Source organism: Dysidea avara, chromosome 11, assembly GCF_963678975.1.
Source record: "Dysidea avara chromosome 11, odDysAvar1.4, whole genome shotgun sequence".
In the NCBI taxonomy this organism is placed as follows: domain Eukaryota; kingdom Metazoa; phylum Porifera; class Demospongiae; order Dictyoceratida; family Dysideidae; genus Dysidea; species Dysidea avara.
The window spans coordinates 5,293,781-5,320,619 of NC_089282.1; the positions used below are offsets into that span (position 1 = coordinate 5,293,781).

The 26,839-nt window shown below is 38.5% G+C and overlaps 1 protein-coding gene across 2 annotated transcripts; it reads right to left on the reverse strand.

The window, feature by feature from the left end:
• Window positions 1-1,795: 1,795 nt before the first annotated feature.
• On the reverse strand, window positions 1,796-26,296 carry LOC136238088 (uncharacterized). 2 transcript variants are annotated; one of them, XM_066028415.1, is made up of 29 exons: window positions 26,137-26,296; window positions 25,748-25,840; window positions 25,612-25,698; window positions 24,596-24,703; window positions 24,328-24,477; window positions 23,054-23,095; window positions 22,753-22,781; window positions 22,549-22,697; window positions 20,838-20,920; window positions 16,654-16,816; window positions 15,979-16,020; window positions 15,888-15,926; window positions 15,303-15,412; window positions 14,904-15,033; window positions 14,028-14,593; window positions 13,379-13,442; window positions 13,271-13,321; window positions 12,187-12,345; window positions 11,707-11,884; window positions 9,851-9,947; window positions 8,230-8,366; window positions 6,646-6,719; window positions 6,508-6,584; window positions 5,210-5,375; window positions 4,680-4,821; window positions 3,875-4,155; window positions 3,439-3,616; window positions 2,782-3,015; window positions 1,796-2,013 (listed from the first exon to the last, which is right to left on the reverse strand). In XM_066028415.1, the coding sequence occupies exons 1-29, from the start codon at window positions 26,161-26,163 to the stop codon at window positions 1,842-1,844; spliced, it is 3,828 nt and encodes a 1,275-aa protein (XP_065884487.1). In that variant the 5' UTR covers window positions 26,164-26,296; the 3' UTR covers window positions 1,796-1,841. The 2 variants fall into 2 exon arrangements, with proteins under 2 accessions (XP_065884487.1, XP_065884486.1); XM_066028414.1 differs by having other exon boundaries at window positions 13,271-13,324.
• Between the last annotated feature and the right edge of the window lie 543 nt (window positions 26,297-26,839).

Consider the following 26,839-nt stretch of genomic DNA (forward strand, 5'->3'; position numbering starts at 1 on the left):
GGAATGTTGAATGAATAATAAATTGGCTATTACATCACTACTGGAGTACTTTGAGAATACATAGTGCATTATTTGGCCTATAAAACTAGTTTCAGTTATGGTCTAGGGATAACTGACAAGGTTAATTATAGAGCCTTGCTCATGAGTGCACTCAGTGGAGTAATAAACACTGCTTTGTTACCCTGTTATAGGGGCACTCAAATGCTGTTTTACATCACTAAGGCAAACCACTGAACATATTCCAGCAGTGAAGTCTAATGCTTATTTGCTGTGCTGTCATCATTTTGATCTGAAAACTAGCCAGATCTGTAGTTTATCTTACTTTATGGCTTTGATAAAATTCATCCTCACATTAGGCAAACTCTTGTGGACAATTGCAAGTTTCATTTTAATCCAAGCAACTATGAGCCTGTGAGACACTTACAAAATTGTATGGGAACCAATGAAAATATGTAATATAAAGTGCAATGCTCAGATAGCCACTGGACATGCACCTCATGCACATACGTTTAAACCAGCTTTTTTGATTTACCAGCTCCCTTCCACCCACACATTTCTATGGGATGATATTTTAATTTTAGAAAATATAAGCCTATAAAGCAAGTTAAATTGACCTACAGAAAAGACACCTATGAAGACCTACAAGGGGAATCACAAACCTTGCATAAAATTTTCTAGGATCACTGTTAGTCCCCACAACCTCTAAATCAGGGAAAAATTTCCCCCTCAAAATATTTAAGCCATATGGTACTTGGACATTATACCAATGAATTCACATTAAATTAAAGCTGTATATTAAAGGTAATGATGTTGAGGCAGGCCTTCATCTAAGAAATGACTAAGGGGGAGGCAAAATATAGTTTTATCATGTGGAAGGGGGGGTAGTGTAAACATCTCTGTACTTACTTTACGTGCACAGCATCTAGGGGCCATGCCCACTAGACTGTCAGATTGCTTCTGGTGCATTCTCATCTATAGTACATGCTACTCCTGCATTTTAGACTCTATGCTCAAATACCTGAAAATGTGACATGCTGTTTCAGAAATTTTTTATATATTTTAAACTCTCTTCTGGTGCATTCTGAGGTACTTGAGAATAACACACCACTCCAAGAAAATTTTGTATTTTAGACTCTTGTAGATTGCTTTTTCGTGTTTTCTCAGGTACCTGATGCCACTACAAAAATTTTTGTATTTTTGAACTCTTGTAAATTGTTTCTGGTGCTTTCTCAGTTACCTGAGAATAACATGCCACTCCAGAATTTTTTTGCGTTTTAGACCCTTGTAAATTGCTTCTGATGCATCCTGAGGCACTTTCATTTAAAACTATTGCTAAAATTTAAGGTGGGCAAGAATTTATCAAGGGGGGCAAGAATTTGTCAAGGGGGGAAAGTGTCTCCCCAAATAAAACCCTGTGAGGGAATCACAAAATTACACCTTGTTATTGTGGACAATATCATAATGACATTAATGATTGGTTTGATGCTCAGTGTTGTTCAGGTTATGCTGATAGATTAAAAGTACTCTACACAACATACCATCTTTTTATACATGGAAATTTTCAAAAGACAAAAATTTTCACAAATTTCACAAGTGATAGAGCTTCATGAAAAATATTATCGTAGGATATGTTATCACCTTTAATTGTTTCTGAAACCACTTTGTGAATAACAAACGCAAAAATTTCTGTTTACACATAAAAAAACAACATATCGTCCATTAAAATTTTCTGCCTATACAGTAACCAGGGATGCCATACTCACATGCTTACCAAAACTAAGTTATCCGTTCAACATTTCTAGTTTAAGATTTGTTATAGCATCATTACATTGTTATGAACATTATTCAGTAAATGGTTGGATATAATTAGCTGGCACAATTCCTATCTCATTTCCTCGACGACATTTAAACCACTCATCATTCAGCCGTGTCACCACTGTCAACACATCTCCCTTGTTGAATGACAGCTCATCAGCATCTTCTCCAGTATTGCTGTATAGTGCTACCACCTTCCTGTAACAGCAAGGGTAAACAAAAAGAGATGCTTTGCATGAACTATCATGGTTATTTATAAATATTTGCTTATGTTGCCAGCTGTATTTTGCCCAATTCAGCTACTAAGCCAAATGAAAGCATGATAGTGTTGAAGTGAAATGGCTAATGTTAAACATGCATATGTGATGTTGTGTGTACAACAAACGTCAAATACTTAGTTGAAAAACATAAAAAGCTGATGAGTAAATGAACTGTATAGCTACAAGGATTGTCATGTACAGACTTGAAAAAAATGGTAATACATATTTGAAATTACCACTTTAAGAAAATGAACAATCACTGAAATATCCATGTTACTTTATGTAGTGATTTATCATACTCTTGGTAATGCTGACACACATCAACACTACACAATGAGGTCAACAACACACAATGATTGGGTCAACAACACACAATGATCGGGTCAACAACACACAATGATCGGGTCAACAACACACAATGATTGGGTCAACAACACATAGTGATCAGGTCAACAACACACAATGATCGGGTCAACAACACACAATGATTGGGTCAACAACACATAGTGATCAGGTCAACAACACACAGTGATCAGGTCAACAACACACAATGATCGGGTCAACAACACACAGTGATCAGGTCAACAACACACAATGATCAGGTCAACAACACACAATGATCGGGTCAACAACACACAATGATCGGGTCAACAACACACAATGATCGGGTCAACAACACGCAATGATCAGGTCAACAACACACAACCTGTTAGAGGATTGTGATACAGGAGGACCAGTGATGGCACCACCAACATTCAGACTGTTTAATATTCTCTTCCCAAGTGAGGTACTCCCTCCACTAGTAGTGGTAGTAGTTGAGTCAGTGTGAGGTATAGGACTATCCACCCTCTGTTGTTGTTGTTGTTGTTGTTGTTGTGGTTGTTGCTGTCTTACTGTTGATCGTCCTGTAATGGCTCCACCTTTATCGAGGCTCTGAAGACTGCAATGAAATGCAATAGTATGTCAAATACGTACACCGTTCCATTAAGTTATATTAAGAGAAAAGGATTGACTACAGGGTGCATAGTACAGCCAGATGTACTGGACACTGCAAGAAGTGTTATGTTTAACTAGTCTGGCTTCTATCTGGAGGGGTCTGCATGTTTACTGGCTCCTTCACACTACAGCCAAATAGCTCTAAGACCTTATAACATCAGGGTTACAAAATGAGATTCAATGATGCTGGCCAGTATACGTAGGTAAGCCTGGTCAATACTACCTGGTGTAGTAGGATTCAGCACAACTTCTTTATACAGCATGCTAGCTTATAGCTACAGTGGTAGTGCTGCATATGTCCTACAGGCCTGGCAGGCTTGAGCTAAAATACTATGCCCTTTATTAGGAAAAAGGGCATTAAACATACCCTTCTGTAATTTTCTTTAGCCATCCTTTGCCAGTTGACCGTGCTGGTTGTGATAATACAGGAGGTTGTGGAGATGGTACTCTTCCTTCTTGTATGTTCTTTAGTGCTTGTTCAGCTCCTCGTGGTCTGCTGACACTAGAGTCTGGTTGGTCAATTGGATGTGATGTAACAGCTGTGACTAAAGTGAGACAGCAAGTGCATGACAAACAACATGCAGTATAGAATATTAGAGTGAATGTGTGTGTGTGTGTGTGTGTGTGTGCGTGTGTGTGTGTGTGTGTGTGTGTGTGTGTGTGTGTGTTTGTAGCTATAGTGTACATGTGTGTTTTGGTGCATGCAGAGTGTGTGCTTGTATGTATGATGTGTAGTGTAGTGTGTGGGTGTGAATGCGCACCAAATTGCAAGAGTATGCATGTGCACACACAATCAAAACTACCTTCACTCTCTCCTGTTATTGGTTCTGACTTCTGTCCAGTGGCAGCATGTGTCTTCATCACTACAGGAGGCGTGGGGCTCCGTTCAACTACCAAAGCTGGTTGCTGCAAGTACAATTTGAAGGGAAGGTGTTGCAGTGGGTCTGCTATTAAGATAACATCTTTGTAGAGCTTTTCAGCAGATGCATTGGCTTCCATTAAGAAGGCTCCTGGAAGGTAGTACTTCTTAATTGTCTCTGTTAAATGTGGGATACACTCCAGCCAAGATGTGAGTAACTGTGCTCTAAAATGAACAGATGAGTTATAATTCAGAACAACACAGTGCAGGAATCCCCTATAAAGAACACCCTAAATTGTGGATACTCCGATATTCACAATTCACGATCCCATTCATAGGCGGCTCCAGGATTTTTTTGGCGAATGGTTTCTGATCAGGAGCATAGCTAGACTTTTGGTGAAGACCAAAAAAAGGTAACTGCTTGCTGAGAATAACTGCCCTCCACTAACTGTATATTATTAAATAAAGTACTTATTTATAGCTACATAGCTTGCTATATTGCTTCTCTGAATACTGTGACTGCTTTATTAGAGTAACTGACTGCTCTATTAGAGTATCTCGATCTAACATCTTGTGCATTTGCAAAATATATTATTAACTGCTTAATACACTTGACAGGTTTCTGGAAACCTTAGAGACCCCTGGAATTGCCCCTGCCATTTGTACTAGTGTATGTATGTGGACTCCTGAACCCAGCAATAAGGACACTTAGCATGGTTCCAAGAATAAAGTAATTTTACTGTACTTACCTGATGCTAGTTATGATGAACCATTGACACTTCTCTTCATCTTCTCTGAGCAGCTGTTCTTTAATCACTTCATTGACCACTTGTTGTGCCATACTGAATGTGTTTTGGGCATGTGGCACTGTGTGTATCCTTGTGCTGGATCCTGGGGGGGGGGAGGATATATGTACTTAGGTCATACCATTTGTTACTGACTGAGGGCTATATATTTCCTCATGTAAATGCTGTGTGCAAATAAACATAGCAGTAGATGCATATTACTGAACTGAAATAGTAGTCAATCATCAATAAAATATGTAAATTCCTGAGATCACACATAAATAAAGGCTGGGGGGAAAATTCCACGTTTTGATCACCACCCTTACTGTTTTTGAGGTGACATCTTTAAATGCCATAATGGTGATAAACTCTGGCTATTTATATAAGAAAGTACAGTATTAAGAATATGAATTTGCACGATTTACATGGCTCAAACACACACACACAACTACAACCTGAACATACATAAAAAGACACATCATTTTCTCCCTTACCTGCTTTACACAGAGCTACGATCACATCCCACAAACTATCAATGACAATCCCTTCAAACCGGTAAGGCTTCTTCCCATCCAGCAACACACTCAAAATAGCTGGACAAGTGTTACACCTCATTAACTGGCCCACCACAGGGTTGACGGCCTCATCTCCTAATTTGGCCTAACAGTATGAAATATCAAGTACATTCAGCCCTGTATACAGCTCAACTATGCACATACAGTTGGGCCCACCAGCACAATACTTTGAGATGACAGGTACGTAAATGATTACGAAGATTGAATGCCAATTTACTGCTACTCATAAAAGTTGGCCTCTTTCACGGATAGAAGGTCAAAAGGCAACTTCAAGATTTATTAAGCATTACCCATCCTGACTCATCCCTATAAAATTATGTGTCTACATTAGTCCTCTATTACCTGAACTTCTTGGGCCCCAAGTGTGCAAAGTTCAGACAAATGAACCCCATTCATTTGTTCAAGTACTCTAATAGAACGCACACCTTAGATAAAATACTCTAATAGAACAGTCAATTCTACTGTTCGTATAACAGAATGTTTGGCCAAGAGTTCTTTGCAGGTTTAAGGGTCAACACCTTTGTAATAAGCTTAGGAGGTTTGAACACCAAGAAGGTCTGGCTTAAATGTGCAAGAACAAGTCTGTTCCAAAAGCATTTGTGAAGAGGCTTTACTGTACAGTGTTCCCTTCATGATTCAGTCATCAATTAAGGAAATGTGTGTTTACACAATATGGGCATGTATGGCAACACTAGGTGGGGTAAGTTAATTCTTGTTATGACAACAGCAAGTCGTGTCTGTGTTTCATGATTCTAGCCACGTGTTTAATTTCGATTGTGAGTTGAGTCATAAATGGCCTGATGGAAAGTTTAATGCGAATCAAACGAAACTTGTTGCAAGGTGATAGGATCAACCACCATTGAGTTATGGATCATTTTATAAAGGTATGTAAAGGGTTTGCATGTTTCCTTACTGTAAAGTTACTTACATGGCTATAGTTTTGGCCTCACCATTTAGCATTAGGGTAAAACCCTAGGTATCATTTTAATCCTTGTTACATCACAAGTAGAATGATGTAAAATGTGTAGCCATAGAACAAATACTTCGAAAATTACAGCGCTTTGTGTAAGGCACGCATATTTATTAAGTTTAAATCCAGTTTTCTGGATTATGCAGGTTTAAAGGTTAAGTATGAGGTGCCATTTATACTTTTGCATTTCCCTCAATGCATTTGAAATTTCCTGTAAGTCCATCATTCTTAGAATACGCATATATACCTTTTCAGCTTCCTGTCTCACTGTGCCAAAATGTTGAAGAATGTCTTGCACTGCTTTGTTGAGATTCTGAACCAGTACTGAAATAAGAAGAAACACAAATATAATCTTTAGTACATTAGTTATTATGATAAATGGTACCTTTTCTTCTTGACTCAAAATCAACAGTGACAGTCACTCCAGCTGTTACTGGTAAACCACCTTCATTTTCATTGCTAAATAATGCACACCCAGTATAATACAACATTCTAGGATTATACTCTCTATCTATATACCTATGTTGCAGACACTATGTTAATACTATTCTATTAAATTAGGTCTCAACCAATTTTTACCTATTACAAGTACACATGCATAGTAGGTATATAACACTTCTTATTGTTTACTGTGATTTAATATCGTGCACTACTCCAGCTTGTTTCAGTACTTTTTATCGATGTGCTATGGTCCCTACTCTAGTTGAAAATTCCAAATTTTTCTGTGTACTTGTTGGTTAACTTTTTTTTGTAAATATAATTATTATGACTGGTGAACCCACGCATACCGCATCTGAAATGGTGCCGCGCTCCAGTTATATGAATAATTATCGTCTGAAAAGTGAAGTATCCATTACGCTTCGTTGTCAGCTATATTTAATCCGTTACGCTGCATTTCAAATCAAGAACTGTTCGAAAAGCACCTCTGCAATCCACGCATGCCGGAAGAAATATAGTGCCGCATGCCCTAGTTATATCAATAATTATCATCTGAAAAGTGAAGTATTCATTACGCTTTGTTGTTGGCTATGTTCAACCCGTTACACAGCAGTACAAATCAAGAACTGTTTGAAAAGCGCCTCTATTATCAAAATAGCCACTATGACAAATATGGACGATTTCTGTTATGAAGGGAAGCCATCACATGCTATTGCCAAATTGACACTTTTCGCTGTCAGCAAAGATGAATGGGACACAAAGGAGGACACTGGTAAGTCCATGAAGAATGCATTGTATGTACTGCGGTATGCCAAAAGGCACCTGTCCGGCCGAAGCGACATCAAACATTGAAAAAATCAAACCCGTAGCCTTAGCCATTATTGAGTTACACTTGTCTGAAGGCATCAAGTCAGCTACTCATCAGTCAGTCACTAAAAAATTCCGTTAATAAAAAAAAAAAAAATTCTGTAGCAACTTGTTGAAAGCGTTTCGGATTGATCTGAAAGCTTGTTTGGGCTTAGTTTCACCTAACCAATACTGCCTCATCGTCGTCAGGAGAAATTGAGGCTGTTTTTTTGGATGATATTATTTTGTGGGCCACACCTACTCCTTTGTGGTCCCTACTATACACTACGATAGTAGTGTATGATACTTTTGAGGAACGCTAAAAAATTGTGCTCAAAATTATGCTTAAACATAGGAATGATGTTCAAAAGCTGACTGTTTTATTAGAGTATATCAGCAATTTCTGTAGTTCCTGTATCATCCCGCATAAAACTTGATGCTTTTCGTTACTTTTATGCTTTAACTTATACCGGTATAATTGGTCAGGGGCTCAGGGCCTATAACAGAGTATTTGTGCATTGTATAAGAGCAATATATTGTCATGCTATGTAGATTTTTACATATACATGATTAACTAAATCCCAATTATCTGAATGTAATAATGTGTAACCAATACACTTTCTCTCAGAATACAGTAAGTATTAGAACAAGATATATACCACAAATCCTCTTACTACATACTCACTTGACAGGCTCTACAGTTGATGCAGATGTCTCACTGGTCCTGTTCTGTGGTTGAACATACCACCTCTTGTTGCCATGGTGATAAATGGCCTTCACGTGTTCCGACAATGTGAATATCTCACAATGATCCCCAGTATCCTGTAGTGTGTGACATATGGTGTGTGAAATGTGGTGTGTGCAAACTGTGCATCAGTTAAGATATTGAGAATATTGCATAATTATGATGTAGCTGGATACCTTTACAGTACAACCTATGTGATTGTCTTGTAATAGTGTCCTCATTATAATAGTGTCCTGGTTCTCCAGGTCAATTTATGTATGAATATCTTGGGGTCCCTAACTAAGCGTCTGGATTATGTAAGTGTCCCCATCTTAGAGTATCCATAGTAACAAGACACACTGTATGCAGTACTGCTGCAATGTGTGTATTGTTAACTGCAAAGAATATGATGAAGTCAAGAAAGCAAGGAAGTACAGAAACTTGTTGAATTTTTCCATATATTTTTACATGTAATAGTTATCATACAGTGCGATAGTACTGCATAGTAGGGGTTGGTAAGAAATCATATGGTTTCATGGATTTTCGCACCTTAAAAACTGGCCTTGCAATAAGTTTTACCCAAAAAAAATCACCTGGAATGCACTAGTACTGTTATAATGATGCTGTATGAAGCGAAAAGTCGAATGATCCAATATACAGTGAGTTTTAGAAATTTTGAAATTCACCTACATTTCATCTGCCTGCCTGCTTGCTGTAAGACCCGGTAGCGCTAGGTGTATGGCTCCAAAAATTTCAGACAGCCAAGGTAATGACGGCGGATTCACGAATCTGCTGTTCCGATTACATTCTGTCCACTGCACCATGCTGTTTACTTTCATCATTCGTTTGCTTCTTTGTTCTTCTCGAAGGATAATTAATAGTTGTGGCATTTAATATTTGCGGCGCACACCACAACCCAAACATGTGATTTTAACGAAGTGTGAATACATGTGCGTAAGATGAGGGCGAATGGGTGTAGTACCCAAGGAGTTGTCTCTAGCATTTATTAACACTGGGTAGTCATTTTATATAGTCACAATTACCAGTAGCTTTTTTTTTGTGAGGTAGCTAGCTAATAACGTCTTTGAGAGGCAGATCCACCTTGGGATCCAGACTTCTAAAAGCGAGGGTTCCACTCTTATAATGGTGGACTCTCCAGCGATGTTTTACTGTAAAATCATCAATATTTAGGCCATTACAAATGCAGCTGAAGCCTTTAACAGTTGCTGTAATAGCTTTAAAAGACAAAGTGATAAATATTTTTAGAGGCGCTCATTGCGTATGAAGGTAAAAGATAGCTGCTTCAAGTGATATTTATACTATGTGGAAAACAAAAAGAGTATAATGTAGCTAGCTAGCTAGACAAAAAAAGTAAACAAACTAGCTATTTAATGCCAAAGTAGGAACTTTCCCATCAAGCTATGCTGTAATACCATCATTCATCTCTTGTTTCACTACTTTTTATTGCATAGATACCTACTTCATTTTTAAATTAATGATTTCTTAAAAACTATTATATCAACCATGCTCCCTTTTTGAAATTTTTAATTTTTTTAAATAGCTAGTACATATATGTACTTACCACGTTGACACTATCGTGAAAGTTGTTCCCCTCAGCAATACACCATCCATTATCAGAACTGACCAGGATGACTCCAGACAGTGATATTGTCTTGAACCTGTTGGAGAAAGAAAACAGCAAGTTAATGCTACATACATAGTTTTTATTACATACTGCACAATTTTGTATTGACATCTTATCACATGTGAGCTAACCAGGGGCGGATCCAGGAGTTGGCAAGGGGAGGGGCACAAACAAGCTAAGTTGTAAGTGGTTGGGGAGAACCAGATTCTCTAGTTCAGTGTTGCATTTTTGAAGCAACAAATAATAATCACCTCTTAGTAGTTTCTCACTGTTGATTTTTGCCATTTTTGCCTTTTCAGATGGTTGTGAAGACCTAATGTATTTCGTGGACTGGACTCACGGACTGGACTCGCGGACTGGACTCACGCACTGAGCCGGAAACAACTTTTAAACAATACTCCAGGCATTATCCATCTCTTGCAACACTGGAGACACCACTATCGAGTTACAACTGCTGATACTGCTCTTCCTTACAAGTTAACAAACTAGCACATGACCTAATTAATTAGAATACATTTACGATGCACGAGTACTATCAGTGATAAAGTGTGATAGAGGCTATTGTTATAGCTTAGATGTATTTCCTTTGTTGCTCCAGTACTTAGCACTAGTGTTAGGACTGTAGTGATGAGTCAGTTTATTTGCATAGCCCAATCAACTCTCTGGGTGGTGCCACCTGTTGCTACCCTGCTAAGAATTATTACTGGCTCATCTCTACAACCCTAGCACTAGTACTAAAGCGATAAAGTAAACTACAACAATAGCCTCTACCATGCTTTATCACTGCTAGTACTCGTGTATCGTAAGAGTATTCTAATTAATTAGTGCACCGCTAGTTTGTTTACTTGTAAGAAGTTGTAGCTTAATAGTGGTGTCTCCAGTGTTCCAAGAGATGGATAATGCCTGGATTATTGTTTAAAAGCTGTTTCCAGCTCAGTGCGTGAGTCCAGTCCGCGAAATACATTAGGCCGGTTGTGAAGTCTTAAAAGCTGTTTAAAAGGCTCTGAATGTCTTAAACAAATGCAACACAATAATTATTTTTAGAGGCGCTTAGTATGTACGAAGGTGCTGGGCAACAATTTCACAGCTAGTTTGACTTTGGTTTCAGGTGAATTTGTAGTAAAATGTGTACGAGTTTCTTGGCTTGACAAAGTTTAGTAGCTATTTTAATCAGAAGTTTGACTGGCTCCTCCACAAGGTGAGGAATGGGGGGCATTTACCCCAAATGCCCCATCCTGGATCTGCCATTGCTAAAGGCTGCTTTTCAGCTCTGCTCTGAGTACATACGTATGTACATATAAATACAGTGGAGTCGACTATCCAAATACCAACTAAATGTACTACCCAAAATGCTAAATATTTGAACACCAAAAGGCTGTTCAAATTGTCAACAAGTGTATGCTCTATTAGAGTAATTGAACAAAGCTCTATATAAAAATGCATGCTTGATTTTACATATTTTTCAGTTATATGGACACTCTTCTCAATTCTCCACTGTACAATTGTTCCCAGTCTTACACCACTCCACTACAGTATTGGGGGCAATGCTCTACACCACTCCACTACTGCAGTTCATACAGCAACATAAAACAAAATCTCAATGTTCTTTGCATAAAATAATACAATGTATGTGAAGGTAAATACGTATGTATGCATGTAACCAATATCAATAACAATACTTTTGGTCACTGATAAAAAGCTTGTCATATACCATGTAAAGTACTTCAATTAAAAAGCATATGCACACTTGGGCTACATTGCACAACAAGTACAGCTTGTAAGAAGGGTCAAACCTGTTTGAGTGTGGCATCTCTGTTATCTGGCGCTGCACCAACTTCAACATGGCAGGTGTCTTGACATCATAGGTCTCTGGTGTGCCAGTACTGCCCCCAGGACTGGTGGGGGAGGCTATCGGAATAGCTTGTAAGTTTGAGAAGTCAAGTGACATGGGAGTGAGTGTCGGCTTGACAGCTAATGGGTAAACATTGTTGAATTTTATTGAACAGTACAGACATGCATTAAATAATTTCTACAATTTCACGATCATATACAGGCACCACACATGTACACACATAAGGATAGAGACAGACAGACAGAAACATGCACACACTACAACTATGAAATATGAACACATACACAATACACAACATACAGGTAACATGTTACATGGACCAGTACACTATACATAGGCACTTATGACACAGACAGACAGACAGACAGACACATACACACAGAAACACAATGCTACACATACATGTATACACTGTATGTACCTTGTTCAGTGGTGTAGTTGTAAGTTTGAGATTTCTCTGCCAGAGTATTAGCTAAGGAGTCCATTGTGGAGACAGGAGGTGGTTCAGTCTCTGAAGGTGGCTGGTCAAACAATGCAACAAGACGTGCTTCTTCATCATTGTAGTTGATCTTTGTGTTTGCTAGAAAATGAACATGACATCTCACAATGCACTAGTTTGGTTAATACTGGCACAAAAATATACAGAAAGTGTAGCGTGTTGTGTGTATCTGCACTGACTCCGAGTATGAAAGTAGTACCTATTTTTGCTGTGGTGCATTAACATGTTATGCAGAGATGAACAGACCTGTACACCTTTTACAACTATACTTTCTTGTATGTAATGTATGTTCTATTAGAGTACCACACAGGTGGGAGATAAGCATGACCATGTATATGGCAACCAAAAGCTTTTGCTTTAGCTTGTGTGTGTGTGTGTGTGTGTGTGTGTGTGTGTGTGTAGTGTGTGTGTAGTGTGTGTGTAGTGTGTGTGTAGTGTGTGTGTAGTGTGTGTGTAGTGTGTGTGTAGTGTGTGTGTAGTGTGTGTGTAGTGTGTGTGTAGTGTGTGTGTAGTGTGTGTGTAGTGTGTGTGTAGTGTGTGTGTAGTGTGTGTGTAGTGTGTGTGTGTGTAGTGTGTGTGTAGTGTGTGTGTAGTGTGTGTGTGTGTAGTGTGTGTGTGTGTGTAGTGTGTGTGTGTGTAGTGTGTGTGTAGTGTGTGTGTAGTGTGTGGTGTGTGTGTAGTGTGTGTGTGTGTAGTGTGTGTGTGTGTAGTGTGTGTGTGTGTGTAGTGTGCGTGTGTGTGTAGTGTGTGTGTGTGTAGTGTGTGTGTGTGTGTGGTGTGTGTGTGTGTGTGTAGTGTGTGTAGGGTGTGTGTGTGTAGCGTGTGTGTGTGTGGTGTGTGTAGTGTGTGTGTGTGTGTAGTGTGTGTGTGTGTAGTGTGTGTGTGTAGTGTGTAGTGTGTGTGTGTGTGTGTGTAGTGTGTGTGTGTGTGTGTGTGTGTGTGCATGTGTATGTGCGTGTGTGTGTGTGTGTGTGTGTGTGTGTGTGTGTGTGTAGTGTAAACATACTAAATTTTGATCCAGGAATGTAATCAACAGATTTGCGTTTGTCAGCAGTAGCTGCTATATGGGAGAAGGACAGGAACATCACATCATAGAGGTAATAATGTTACTTACTAGCACTGTCTGCTCGTGGGCGGCTTAGAAGGTCCTCTCGTGATCCTTGTCTTGACTGCTCTGTCTAAAACAATTCAAAATACATACTATAGACACACCAGCAATGTCAATTAGCCTCACTACCATGAGTCTTGATCAACAACTTAATTTATATACCTGAAGACCATTGTTTATTATATGCTTATAAATGTTTGGAGAAGTCATAGAGTACAGTATGTAAATATTGTGTACTCCCTAATACACAGAATGTAAACCCCTACAAAATACTCAAAAATACCACTATTAGAGCTCTAGGTCTACAGCAACTTGTGCCACAACCTCTGAATTACCTAACCTAACAAACAGATATTGGGGATTGTAAAACCATCTAATAAAGTGAAACAGACAATGGGCCAAAGAAAGGAAAAAAAATCCCTCCAACTCCAGGATTTGAACTACAGACCACCCAATGTCTAGTTGAGCACTACACTGACATGAGTTTCCTCCAAAGTAGAGTCTAAAATTCTTACATGGACAATTCCAATGGTAATGTGTTTTTTTTTTAACTTTGTGTTTCAAAGATAACCTCTTTAGATTTCTAAATCATTGAACAGCTAAGACTTAACTGATTTAAGCAGTTTGCCAGCTCCTACTAAACTCATACACTTACCAAGGACTTTGATGCAGCTGCTGCAGCTGCAGCGGCGGCAGCTGTTCCACTGAGAATACTTTGTTTAGATTTGTAGTGAGTTGGTTCATCATCATCAAACAAGGGACCTGGTCGATCCCTACACCGTTTCATGTCCATAGCCTTCCTCATCACAATTGGGGAGACTTTTGCAGATGATTCCAAAACTAGTTTCTCTTTAGAACTCCGATGGTCAGATTTGTTGTCGTCCTCTTTTACCAGCTCAACAGTTGTTTCTAGTTCGCTGACTGTTGAGTCGGTAAAACTTGAACGTGTTGGAGAGACGACAGATTTAGTCCTGTACTCCCTGCCCAAAGATGATGTTGCATCTCGTCGAGTCTCAATTGAGTATGATCCACCCCTCTGTCTCACATTAACCAGTGCAGTATTGTATTCACCACTGTTGTGTTCACCACTGCTATCTGTGAATAAAGGCTCTCGTTCTTCACGTTTTTCTTTAGCCTCTTGGACATTCATTTTTCTTTTGTTGTGAGGTGACCGTCTTACAGCATGCTTCCTGGATAATGCTGGACTGCTATCACTAGATCCTAAATAACAAAAATTAGTGTAGTGTATATGCACATGTGTGTGTTTGTGTGTCTGTGCGTGCGTCCGTGTGTTTGTACATGCGTGCATAGTGTTCGGTGTAGATGGTGAATGCCAACTGTCCATGTCTTACATAACGGTTGAGATTCAGGTGGCCCACACTTTCAACATGGCCCAGCCTCCTACAGGAGGACTTGACAGTACTAACTTAAGTAGTGAACAGGTGTCCCAGTAATAGGCATGGTCATGTTTACAGCAGCCAAAGGCTTCCCTTATTTTGTTTTGTGTGCCTGTGCATGTTCACTATCTTACCACTGCTACCAACAATAATGTCATAGTCCGCAGCAATTTGCTCAATTCCTTTAGAGTTGCCTACTGCTTTCTTGCGTACTAACAGGTCAAGTGCTGCTCTTTGTACAATTTCTTCTTCTGCTATGGCTTTCTGTACAAGCAGTAAAAAACAACAAGTGGTTAACACTGGGTAGAAATAAGACAACAGTGGAGTATATACACACAAAAATGTTCACATGCACAAATTACATAGTACTTACGTACATACATAGAAAAGACTGAGATGCATTTATGTGTGTATACAATGATGCAACCTTACAAAAGGACACATCTAACGTCAGCACGTATGCACACACACACACGCACACACACACGCACGTATACATACACACGCACGCATGTACTCAATTTTAAGCTTACATCTATTTGCAGTTGTTTATCTTCAATAGGAGTGATAGGTCCCGGAACAAACCGTGTTGTTCTGTATCTCTTTCCAGCTCCTAGCGCCTTATTCTTGACCAGTAAATGCCCTAAATATAAGTCACACTTAAGAAATACCAAATATGCATACTTTAGTCTAGAACTAGACAGTGCTTATGAACAAAAATAATGGCCAGCCTCACTCGTATTTTAGGCGGCTTCTATTGATTGTGCTTTCATGAATTTTCCATAATACGTATATACATATAATACAGGTATACCCTAGCTTGTATCAGTGGTGTTGCCAAGGCTCAAGTACAATACATAACAACAAGGGGTGCATGCTCATATACAGCTACAATATATACATTATTGGAGGGGTTTAATTAACATAGTCTGTATTATTATTATTATTGGGTAAAACAAGCCAGAAGTCCACAATCATTTACGTAAATGCCAGAAGACATGTTTTTATTATGATAATATACAGTGTACATGTTGACGCCATCCATTTTAAATTGTTTTTGTGAAATAGAATATCAAACTAGAAATACGTACCGACCGGATTACTTATTTATCACTGACCTACTGGTAGTCTTCTCAGAGCACCACTACTGTCAACATCTAACAATAAAACAGTCACAACTACACAGCATACTAACGCTGATTTCCTCACCGAACAAGACTTTAAATGGACACTCGTTGCTGCCAAACAGTACTATAAATAAAATAAAAATGAAAAACTAATAAATGAAAGTTCACAAAATAGACACAAAGGAAACAGCACAAAAGGGAGATGTATGTCTGAGCAATAGAAACGAAAGTAACCAGTTGAATACAAGTTCTTAAGTATGTATAACAACAGTATTAACAGCGTATTACACTTTGCTATTGACAGTAAACTTTACTGCATACAGTCATATGTGGTCATTATGAAAAGTGCACATCTAAAATATGGTGAAAAATAACAAATGATAGTATACCAGTTAGTATGGGAATCTACTCAGGAAACAGATCTACACACACACACACAAAAGAATACGTAATATTTCAGTTCAGATGCTATGGTATAATCTGGAGTTGCCATCTTACTAGGGACCTGTGGCTTACTAGAGTAACAATTTAGGTAGGTACTATTGAATAAAGAAAAAAATCCCAGACCCAGTAATGGCTATATAGCAACATGCAATCTAGGCATGTGTCAAAGGAGCTACAATAGCTGGTATCTGGAACATTCAACCTAAATTTAAATATGCATGGTAGCTACACCCCAAGCAAGCAAGCTGTGCTTCATGAATGGGTTGTGTGAATTAATACACATGTTAGCGGCCACACCTACACAAATACTTACCATCTTGAGAGTCAGTATTTTTCAAGAACACTCCGGGGTTACCCATGCCACGGAGGTCTCGATGGAACATAATTTCTTGAGCCTCCACTATCTCATTGGCTGTAATGGTGGTCAGTGCAGGGATCACTTCAAACTTGCCGTCAGAGAAAAATGTCACCACAACCTGTAAGGATACACGTACCACATGATGAAACTTGATCTGCAACACTACACACAGACACACGTGATAGCAAAACCTTTAACTGATGATGCACAAACACGGACAGATATAAATAGTAAATGGTTCTAGTGGAAACTCACAAGATGCCTATCAATTGACAGAAGTTGTTACTAAACAGATTTCCCACTATAGGCTATGTACAGGTGCATGTATGAGATATTGGGCATGAGCAAATTTGTATTGGTTTTCCACAAACAAAACACATTCTTTAAGAAGGCTCCAAACATGGAGTGGAAACAGAGAAAAATGGTGGCAGAGTTATAAAAAATTCTGTGCCATTTATAGTAGACAGACAGCAAACTCTTTATTTTGCAAACTAAGTCCTTCCACAGGTTTCAACCACTAAATTCATATATACGTTTATTTATCACATTCCATACTGCTAAACTACAAAGTGTACATTCCAACATATACGTAGTGGTGTCACTCTTAAATCACAATAATTAATAGTAAATTTAAAGATGTGTATTTACATCAATAAGCTGATAGTGGTGGTTATAAATTACTGCTGGGATGGAATGGTGGAATGACTATTTTGGGCATGTGGCGGACAAAAATATTCGTCTTTTGTTAAAGCATTCATATGTCGTTGAGGTGTTTTGCTTTCACTCCCAATAAATTTTGCTTTTATAAGCTTTCTTGACAACACCTACCAACAATTCTAATTCAGTGAGCACTACTACTCTCTGTACTGGGTGCTTGGAGCTCCTCAACATGAAGAATGGCAGAGCTACGTTGCTGTAGGAATTTAAGTTCAGAAATGCATACTATCATTACTGTCTACTTTGAATTCACGCAAAATGGCCTATGTTTCAGACATATCATTTGCAGACACCTGATAAGCAGTGTTGGGAGTAACGCGTTACTTATGTAACGTGTTAAGTAATATTATTACTTTTGTGGTAACTAAGTAATATAATGAAATACGCTATAAAACAGGTAATATAACTCAAGTTACTTTACTAACAAATGTAACCCGTTACCTAAGTAATATAGTTACTGTAACGAATCTAATATTACGTAATAGTATTACTACAAGTAACGAAGTTACTAATCTCGTTAGTAATCCACTGAGTAACGCCTAGTCACAACAAAGTAATGAAGCCTACTGAATGAAGCTAATTCACCAGCTTCTTACTTATAACCAAGATTTGCACATTGTCAAACAATGCAATTATGTCACGTGATACGGTGGTAGTTTCACACGTGACAGCTTAAGGCTGTGGACACAAAGTAATATAATATGTAATATACCACTTCACACCTCACTTCAAAGGGAAGAGAAGGTGTATAAGTGGTATAATAGCACTACTAGCAGTGCTCAGGAATGCATTAACGAGAATAGGAGGTGGTATATACAAGTTATATCCCTCCTAGGAGGGATATTTTATAGTTATAACACGCTACGAGAGATATGACTAAAATATACGCACGATTCACGAGAGCGCGCAGCGCTCGAGTGAGAGTGCGTATATTTGGTCATATCCCGAGTAATCGTGTTATAACTGTTATATTCTACACCCCAGTAGATGAAAACGATTATAGATAGTAAGTTATAGTGAAACAGCACCTCCTGGAGATGGAAATCAATAGAAATTCTTGATGGATCAGACGTTTTACACTTTTAACGGTGCCACCCCCACATAGTCGCGATTAGTGAGTTATCCGCGAAGGAGACAAGGGTTCATTGAAACTTGTTCCAGTTCCTGAGGTGAATAATTGTTGGTTGATTTAGGCGCTTGTTATTAGAAACTTGTTTACCGTTTAGATAAGGATTTCGCGGAATGTGTGAAGTTACACCATATATGGTAAGCGTAGCCACAAAGCGTGGTATATCAGTTATATACCACAGCACGGCATTTTTGATCTCAACCACAGGTGTGGTATATAACTTGTATATACTACCTCCTATTTGCATTAATGCATTCCAAGCATTCTCAGAAATCATTTGATTTCTTTGATGAAACTGTGTGTGATCTCCTCTCCTTTAATACAGCGACACTTCACAGGATCGATAGTGGGTTTTAGTTTTTGTAAAGTGAGCCAAAGCATAGATCATGGACTTGGGGAAGAAGATAGTTCATTGTTTTACTGAATGAAGAAGGTCACAGGTTAGTTTATATTGAACATGTTGCATTCAATAGTCACGTGGCGATATCCCACAGGCACTGGGTGTAGCGCTTAGGCCACTTCAAATAAATTCTCTGTTTCCCGTCCTGGACGCAAGAATATTTGCATGCAGGTGGGCGGTCCATTTCTATTATTTCATTATAAGATTAGCAGCTTTTCAAGCCATTATTTGCCTGGCACACCCATAAAAAGCTGCATAAAAGCATGTTTAAGCTTGTTACTTCCTTTTTAAGTTGCAAAAATAGCACAAATGTGAAGTTTGTGCTGACATGGTAGCACTGTTGACACGTGAGCTGACACTGTTTCAAGATGGCTTTTACTGAACCTGTTAGTATGCAAGAATAACCAGAAAATAATGGAAGAATACGGAATAATGGAACATTTAGAGCTGACAGTAACTAGATGCAGGCGGTGGACGGGAAACAGAGAATTTATTTGGAGTGGCCTTAATTGATTTGGGCCTTAATTGATTTGGCCATTAGTGTTAATAGTATTCACTACTTTAGTTTATTCATAGCTAGTACAGTAAGTACTTTAGTGTAGTTGAATCGTCTTTACATTGCTGTTTTGACACCTGGTGCGATGTCACACATGGGTAGTGACTGGGTGTGGCACTTAATTGGCTAGGCCATTATAGTGCTGTAAACATATTCACTGCTTTAGTTTATTCATGGCTAGTATAGTAAGTACTTTATAGTGCACTTAAGCTTCATTATGAGCTGTTCAGCTCGTATTTGGGCTTCCTGTGTTTAATTGCGTACCCACAATCAAAGCGATCTACATGCTCGTGACGATACACTTATGTTCGGCCTCACAGCAGCGCCTTGTCATTGCTCTTACGACGTTACCCACAATCGAAAGTCACATGGTCACATATAAATACACTCGCAAAGCATTCCTGCAGTTTCCATGTACACTTTCCCAAGTGGAATATATTAGTTGTAACATGGGCACTTGTGATTTGCCTGAAATATACACACTCGCACTCGGGCTGTGCCCTTGTGCTCGTGTGTATATTTCAGGCAAATCACTCGTGGCCATGTTACAACTACTACATATTATTATAGTTACTTTTTTTATAAGTAATATGTAACTATAACTAAATAGTTCAGTTGCAAGTAATATGTAACTAGTTACTTTTAAAAGGTAACTTGCCCAACACTGCTGATAAGTAATGAAATTATTGCATTGCTAAACAGACAGCAAAAAAACTTATTCAAGTCACCTTAGGCATTGTATCACTATTCTACCTTACATACATACAGTACTTATTAGTATTGGGATTATACCAACTCAGGCTCGCCCCATGATGCTACCACACCACAATAACATCAAGACTCACGGTAGTGAGTCGCGCAGCCAAGAAACTACAAAATGCATACCACAATTAAAATGCGCAGCCACTACTGTGAGTTATTTACGTGTAGGGATGGTTTCGCAATATTAGCCCTGATAATTATATACACATTTCAACAACTGATGAATATAATTATTTTTCTGTCTGGTACATGCCAAAATAGTCATTCCAGTAATTTATAACCACCTGTCTATGTTGGTTCCAAAATAACACCAAATAGCGCATATTTCAAGCTACTGAGACAACATTTTTTTTGTCTTGGTAGAAAGTTTAGAAGGTTTCAATGTATGTCAACATATGTTCCAACAAAGCTTGAATGGTAAAAGGATAGTTAAAGGATTTCCTTAAATGTAAAGCATTACAAGGTTATTTTTTAAGCAGAAGCCAGATATCCTTAGGGTATGTTTGACATTTCAGTAGTTTGAGTAGTACACTACTTGCCAACAATTCATCATAAATACTCTATATAATGCTTACCCAGAAATTTGGCTCCAACACAAAGAACTTGTGAGTGCTTGGATTATAACTCAACAACTGGTCAGTCATGTCCAGTAGAATATCTGTAATGGGCCCACATGTTATATCATCAGAATAAATGTATACTATGTAGTGCCAAACTGTTATATCTACGAGTACTGCCCTAACATAAACCATAGATAATATACCCCCCTGGATTGGAAACTGCGCTGCGCGCCGATAGACTTTGTACAAGAACCAGTGTCCTTAGGCTGGTTTCACGCCTCAACAAATTTAATCCTATTACAGCAGAATGGTGGCATTAACGACTTTACTTTGTTACGAGAATGACTTGTGGTGTTGTTATGATAATTGTTTTGGTTAGTTTGACCACTTCGCTTTACTTTTGGTCGGAAGACTTACAATGGCGGACTACATGCTTTTTTGGAAGCACATTCTTGGCTAAACTAAGTGCTGTAGGTAGAAAAAGAAAGTATCACAAGGTTAACTATGCTATAAAGAATTGCCTTGGCTCTTCCCATAACTTCTTTGGCAGGTTTTTGGGATGGTATATTTTGGCAAAACTGAAAGCACATTCTCTCTGTGATTCTAGACAGTCACAATTTATACTATGAAGTCATCAAATAATGCTCCATGGTATGGTCTGGGTGCGAAGGGCGTAGCGTACAGGGTTTCGGTGTTTTCCTAGAATGTGTCCAAACCATCTAAGTTTGCATTCAGTTTCGTTCTACCATTCGCACAGTAAAGAGCCAATTAGCCTCAAAACTCGCTGTTGGCTTCCAAAACATCTTGAGAAAGAACCCTTTACCAGTGGTGAGTCTTGTTTCATCCAGAGAAACTTGTAAGGGGGCACGAAACCAGCCTGTAACCATTAGCACTTACTAGTTTCCAATCCAGGGGGGGTATATTATCTATGCATAAACTGACTCAAATAGTATTTTTGACAAACACCTTTAGATTACACATGTACATATGGCCAGATTTACAAACTGTGTTGGTGAAAAGTTTGAGTGCTGCTTGGACATATAGTGCTGGTTATTTCGGTAACTGTCAACCAACATGTGCAGATAGAACTGTGGTACACAGTGGCGGATCTAGGATCTTTAAAAGGGGGTTTCTGAAAATTAGTATAGCTAAATAAGGCATCTGGTGACAATTCTCTGGAAAATTTTGAGATTTTAGAAGCTCTGAGATTGGATTTTAGGCTATTTTAGTTAGCAATTACAATAAATTCAATGCTTTAAACTGTAAATAGTTACTAAATACCATACTATAGAGCAAATACGGTGACTGTATAAGCTGTAGCTTTGATTGCTCTATTAGAGTAGTTACTTGACTGCTCTATTAGAGTATCTTAATGCAGTGGGAGATGAAAAGTGAAGTGTTGCTGAAGGTTTAATAGCTATAAATCGTGTTAGTTTATAAGTGCAACTGAATGCATGCTACTGGTAAATAGTTGTTTTCTATGACAAATTGTCAATGTTTATGTATTGAGAATGCCACAAAGCTAAATTTAAAAGGGGGTTTCTGTCGAAACCCCAGAAACCCATCTAGATCCGCCACTGGTACAGCAATAGCTACTATAATACACTTTGCATACAATACCTGGGGAATTTGCTATACAATACTATAAGGTTGTGTGAATGAAATAGATAAATATTCAGGAGGTTTCATACCCATTACATGCACACCAAACATATCATATGCTCACCGTTGCCATGGTTATCTACAGCCCACACATTGGACCCAGACGAGTTCAACTTATCACGTAGTTTATCCAACACTTCAACCACTGTATCAGTGTACATCACATTGACTGACTGTTTAGCTTCACAGGCCATGTGTATTGACACTTGTTGACTGAGAGGGTGACATATGATACACCATTACAGTATGAGTTATGATCAGCTAGTACCTTGACATCCTTTGTGCTGATGAATCTCTCTGTAAGGATAACAGACATTCAATATAGCATGTATGCATGGGGTCAGTGCAATGCAACGGATCTTTGGCACAATTTCATAGATTATTTGTGGACTAAAGAGGTCATGAAATACATCTAAGCTGTGTTTGGGGTTTGGTCACTATAATGAGGTGGTCTTATTAATGAGGCCATTTAGCTATGTTTAGAGGTTAGAGGCTTCAAAATATGTAATATACAAATTATGGGCTATCTAACTACACACTCCAATAGGAAGACACACACGTATTCTTACTCTTTGCCGGTCTTCATGAAGACTATATTCTCCCTCCAGTAACTAGAGTAACAATACAAATGATATAACATGATATGCTTGTACATATATACAACACACACTGGCTCTCAAAGATACTGAAATTAACTATATTGTACTGAAGCAATCTCTACCTTATATTTACCATGGGTGTGTCATAAACAGTAAACAATAAAAGGTGTTGCTATATAGGGAAATTATGACATATCATTGTGACATGAGTGCCTTGTTCGCACAACTTCCAATTTTTTTCTCTCAGCATTATCTCTGGTGTCCAAGGAATGGAACAACAAAGTTTCAGCCGCCTATTGTGGTGATTGGAATTATAGTGTTAGACAGTAGGAAGAGTAAGATAATCAATTTGCACAGAAACTACACTGAAAATAAACTATAGGCGTTTACATTCGCAGCCATAACTTCTACTCTATTTAGGATCTACAGCTAAGTGATTCTAAACACCAGCCTGTATTAAACTAAGAGTCACTTCCATTTAGGTTGGTTAGATAGATAAAGGCTAACAGCATAATAATTCCTTGCCTCAGAGACCCTCGGGAGTAGGCGTTTTATTAACAAAGGGATGATCAAGTTTTCTCCTGTCAAGTTTTCATCTGTAGTCTCAATGAGTTTGTTGTGTACTAGATTTCCTCAGAATCCATAAGTACCATTACCATATATGGTAGTTGTTGATCAACCATACAATTAACACAACTCATTTCCTGAACTACTAAGGATTGATGATCCTTATAGGAGTTCCCCTAAACAATAAAACTTTTCTTCAAAGGTACAGCTATGATGACTTGTACAATTCTTATTTGGAAAATAAAAACACAGTAAGGCCATCCCATAGTCATACACACATACTTATTTGGAAAGTTGAGTTGAGCATGAGCTATATATGTTGTTATTGTATGTGAGTAAACAGAAGATTACTTGAGCTATCAACCCCACGGGTGTCTTTGTGTGTAACTGGAAAATAGTTTGAATGTTTTGAGTCGATTGACATACATAGGTTTTCAAAAACTATCACGAATATATGAGCCGATATGTACAGCACCCAAACAGTATCACAGAGTGGTTCATAACTTTTGTCTAGTGTACAGGAAATTTTGATGGAAGAAAAAGTTCTTTAACAGTGGGTGTTTAGATCTACGATTTCTTACTTTACATCACCATTAATTCATCAAAGCTAGGATTCATTTCCTTATGCCTCCACCAAAATATCCTGTCGTATGGTTACACATAGCATTACTGCATACCCCAACAGTGTTCTTTTCTTCCTCTAAAGCAATTTTTAATAATTCTCTTTCCTGTTCCACTGATAAGACAGTTGTCCGGACTTCCATCTTGCTCCAGTAAGCCTTTATGTAACACAAGTCTCTCACCCACCTGCGAGAATCTTCTGGTGTCTGATGGAAACAGGATATTTATTAAACTGTAACATCGCAAATATGCTGCAATCTCATGTATAAGCACTTCAATATAAACACACACACGCACGCACGCACACATACACACACGATGTACCTCAGCCAAAAGGTTTAGTGTTATGTTGTGAGAGGCAACACTTAAGCCACAGTTGATGTGATGTTTCTTGGGGACTCCATCAAACTCACATTCAGTGACACTGATCACCTACACAAATAGAATGGAATCAATACACTACACATGTCTTATTATAAAACATTCACACACTAACTCTATCCACCGAGAGTCAACATGATCAAGACTAACAGTAGTGAGCCACGTGGCCAAGAAAACTACAAAGTACATGCCACAATAAAAACGTGCACAGCTACCACCGTGAATTCTTTATGTGTATAGATGATATCGCAATTTTAGCCATGAATTCCACTACTATTCCCGATGAGTGCCGTAATTGAAATCCATTCAATATCTTGCCACAAGATCTCAGATAAGTGCTGTTCACTTTAATTTTGTTGATATTCTGCCTTGTGTTAGTGCTATCGTCATTATTGTCATTGAATATAACCGCCTTTTGTGGATATGAAACATACATAGGTCAATAGCTATGCATAACTAGATAACTCTATTTGCAAACTTTGACATTCCTAACAAGAGACATTGTCATATTTCACATGTGTATTGTCAAGTTCTAATCCACTACTGGCTAAATCTGGTTTCCTGATGAAATGATGTTTAGCTTACATTTAGAACTAAACTATAAAAATGTCGACCTTGCAGTGAAGTGGGTTCTCAAAAAGCAGGAGGTAGGTTTCTGATTACAAATGTTGAGGAATTGCTAACCATCACTCTAAACAATTTCTAACTTAATAGCCTGCCAGTAATAATGAAAGCAAATTGGGAGTGTGTGATGATGTGGGAGTTCTTGTTTTCAGTCTTATTTCACAAATGTTGCCAACTAATCCCAGCAAGTGTATACTGATAAAATACCATTGTATAAATACTCCTCCTAACTGATCTCCTACCCCCCCTAACCTGACTGACCCCACCAACCTACATATAGCATAATTCTGCTCTAACAGGTCTTCCTCTTACAATTTACAACACACATTACTCACTGATGGTAGAGGGATGGAAAGAATTGGCTTCTGTCCACCATGTGCGTCTTCTTTTTTCAGGAAATACAACAACTTATCCTTCCTTACCTACACCATACATGTCACCAACACTACTAATCCATGACGTGTGACTTACAAAGAAGAAATAGCTCTTCCATCCTCTTCGACCAAGACGAGATCTGGGGTTCTGTTTCAGCAGGTAACCCTCCAAATGAGGGGGTGGTTTACTCTAAATCACATCAAGAGTCAGCAACAAACCCCAATGTAGGTGTGTATTGTTTTTCAAGCACTCCACACCTCACTACTACTACTAATAATACTGAATCACCAACTTGGTTTGTAGTCAGATGGGAGTACTACACAATTTTAATATGAATAAAGCCTATAAGTTTGGTAGCTATATATCAGGAAGCCCAAATCGTTCCTACAATTTGTTTGGACATACTCTCCCTATGACATAGGGAGTTTTATGCGTCAGATCACGAGCAAGTCACGAACAGCAGCAGTTGCTTAACAATACCTTACCAGATTTGGCTCTATATCAGTAGCCATCCTCCGTGGATATGGTCACCGTTCCTACTTTCGTACGCTTTTGTACACAAACATCCGTATAACCATGAATAACTATGGCGCTGGTTTATACTGCATTCTTACAGCTTTAATTTTTAGATGCGCTAGACATCATAATGCGCGTTTGTTAGTTAACATGCAAAACAATAATGCTTGTTATTAAAGTCACACAGGATTTCGTATTGCTGGTAGCTGTACTGCCGCCTGTAGTCCCACCAAGTACAATTATCTTATTATCAGCTACACCCACTACTGCTGGAGCACCCCTTCAGTGCTGCTGGAAGTATTTGATATTTGTCTCCATAAGCCAGTTGATGGGTTGAAAGCACACACCTCACTAGTCTTACTGGTCTTATCCAATGTTTGGCTTCCTCCAGGGACTTGTTGTAGGATCATTGTCAAGACACTGCTCAACTAAATGCCTTAGGTCTACTGGAGCTCCTCTCATCTTCTCGATGTCAGAAAAACTACTGATGACTGACCTATTAATACAATGTCTGCAATTAAAAAATTAATAATCAAATAGTCACGTGATGTGTTTGAAATCACACTTGTGGTTAGGGAAGTGGCTGATGTGAGGTGGGTGGCACATTGTCTGGTACTGCTGCCTAGCAAGCTGATGGTGTAGCTATATCCTATATCCTCTCTATGTGTAACA

Coding starts and splice junctions, on each gene's coding strand:
- LOC136238088 (XM_066028414.1), bottom strand. CDS start 26,163: ATGGCTACTGATATAGAGCCAAATCTG. Junction 16,021..16,653: donor AAATACTGACTCTCAAGATG/GTAAGTATTTGT, acceptor TTTTATTTATAG/TACTGTTTGGCAGCAACGAG. Junction 5,376..6,507: donor TGAGACAGGAAGCTGAAAAG/GTATATATGCGT, acceptor TCATACTGTTAG/GCCAAATTAGGAGATGAGGC.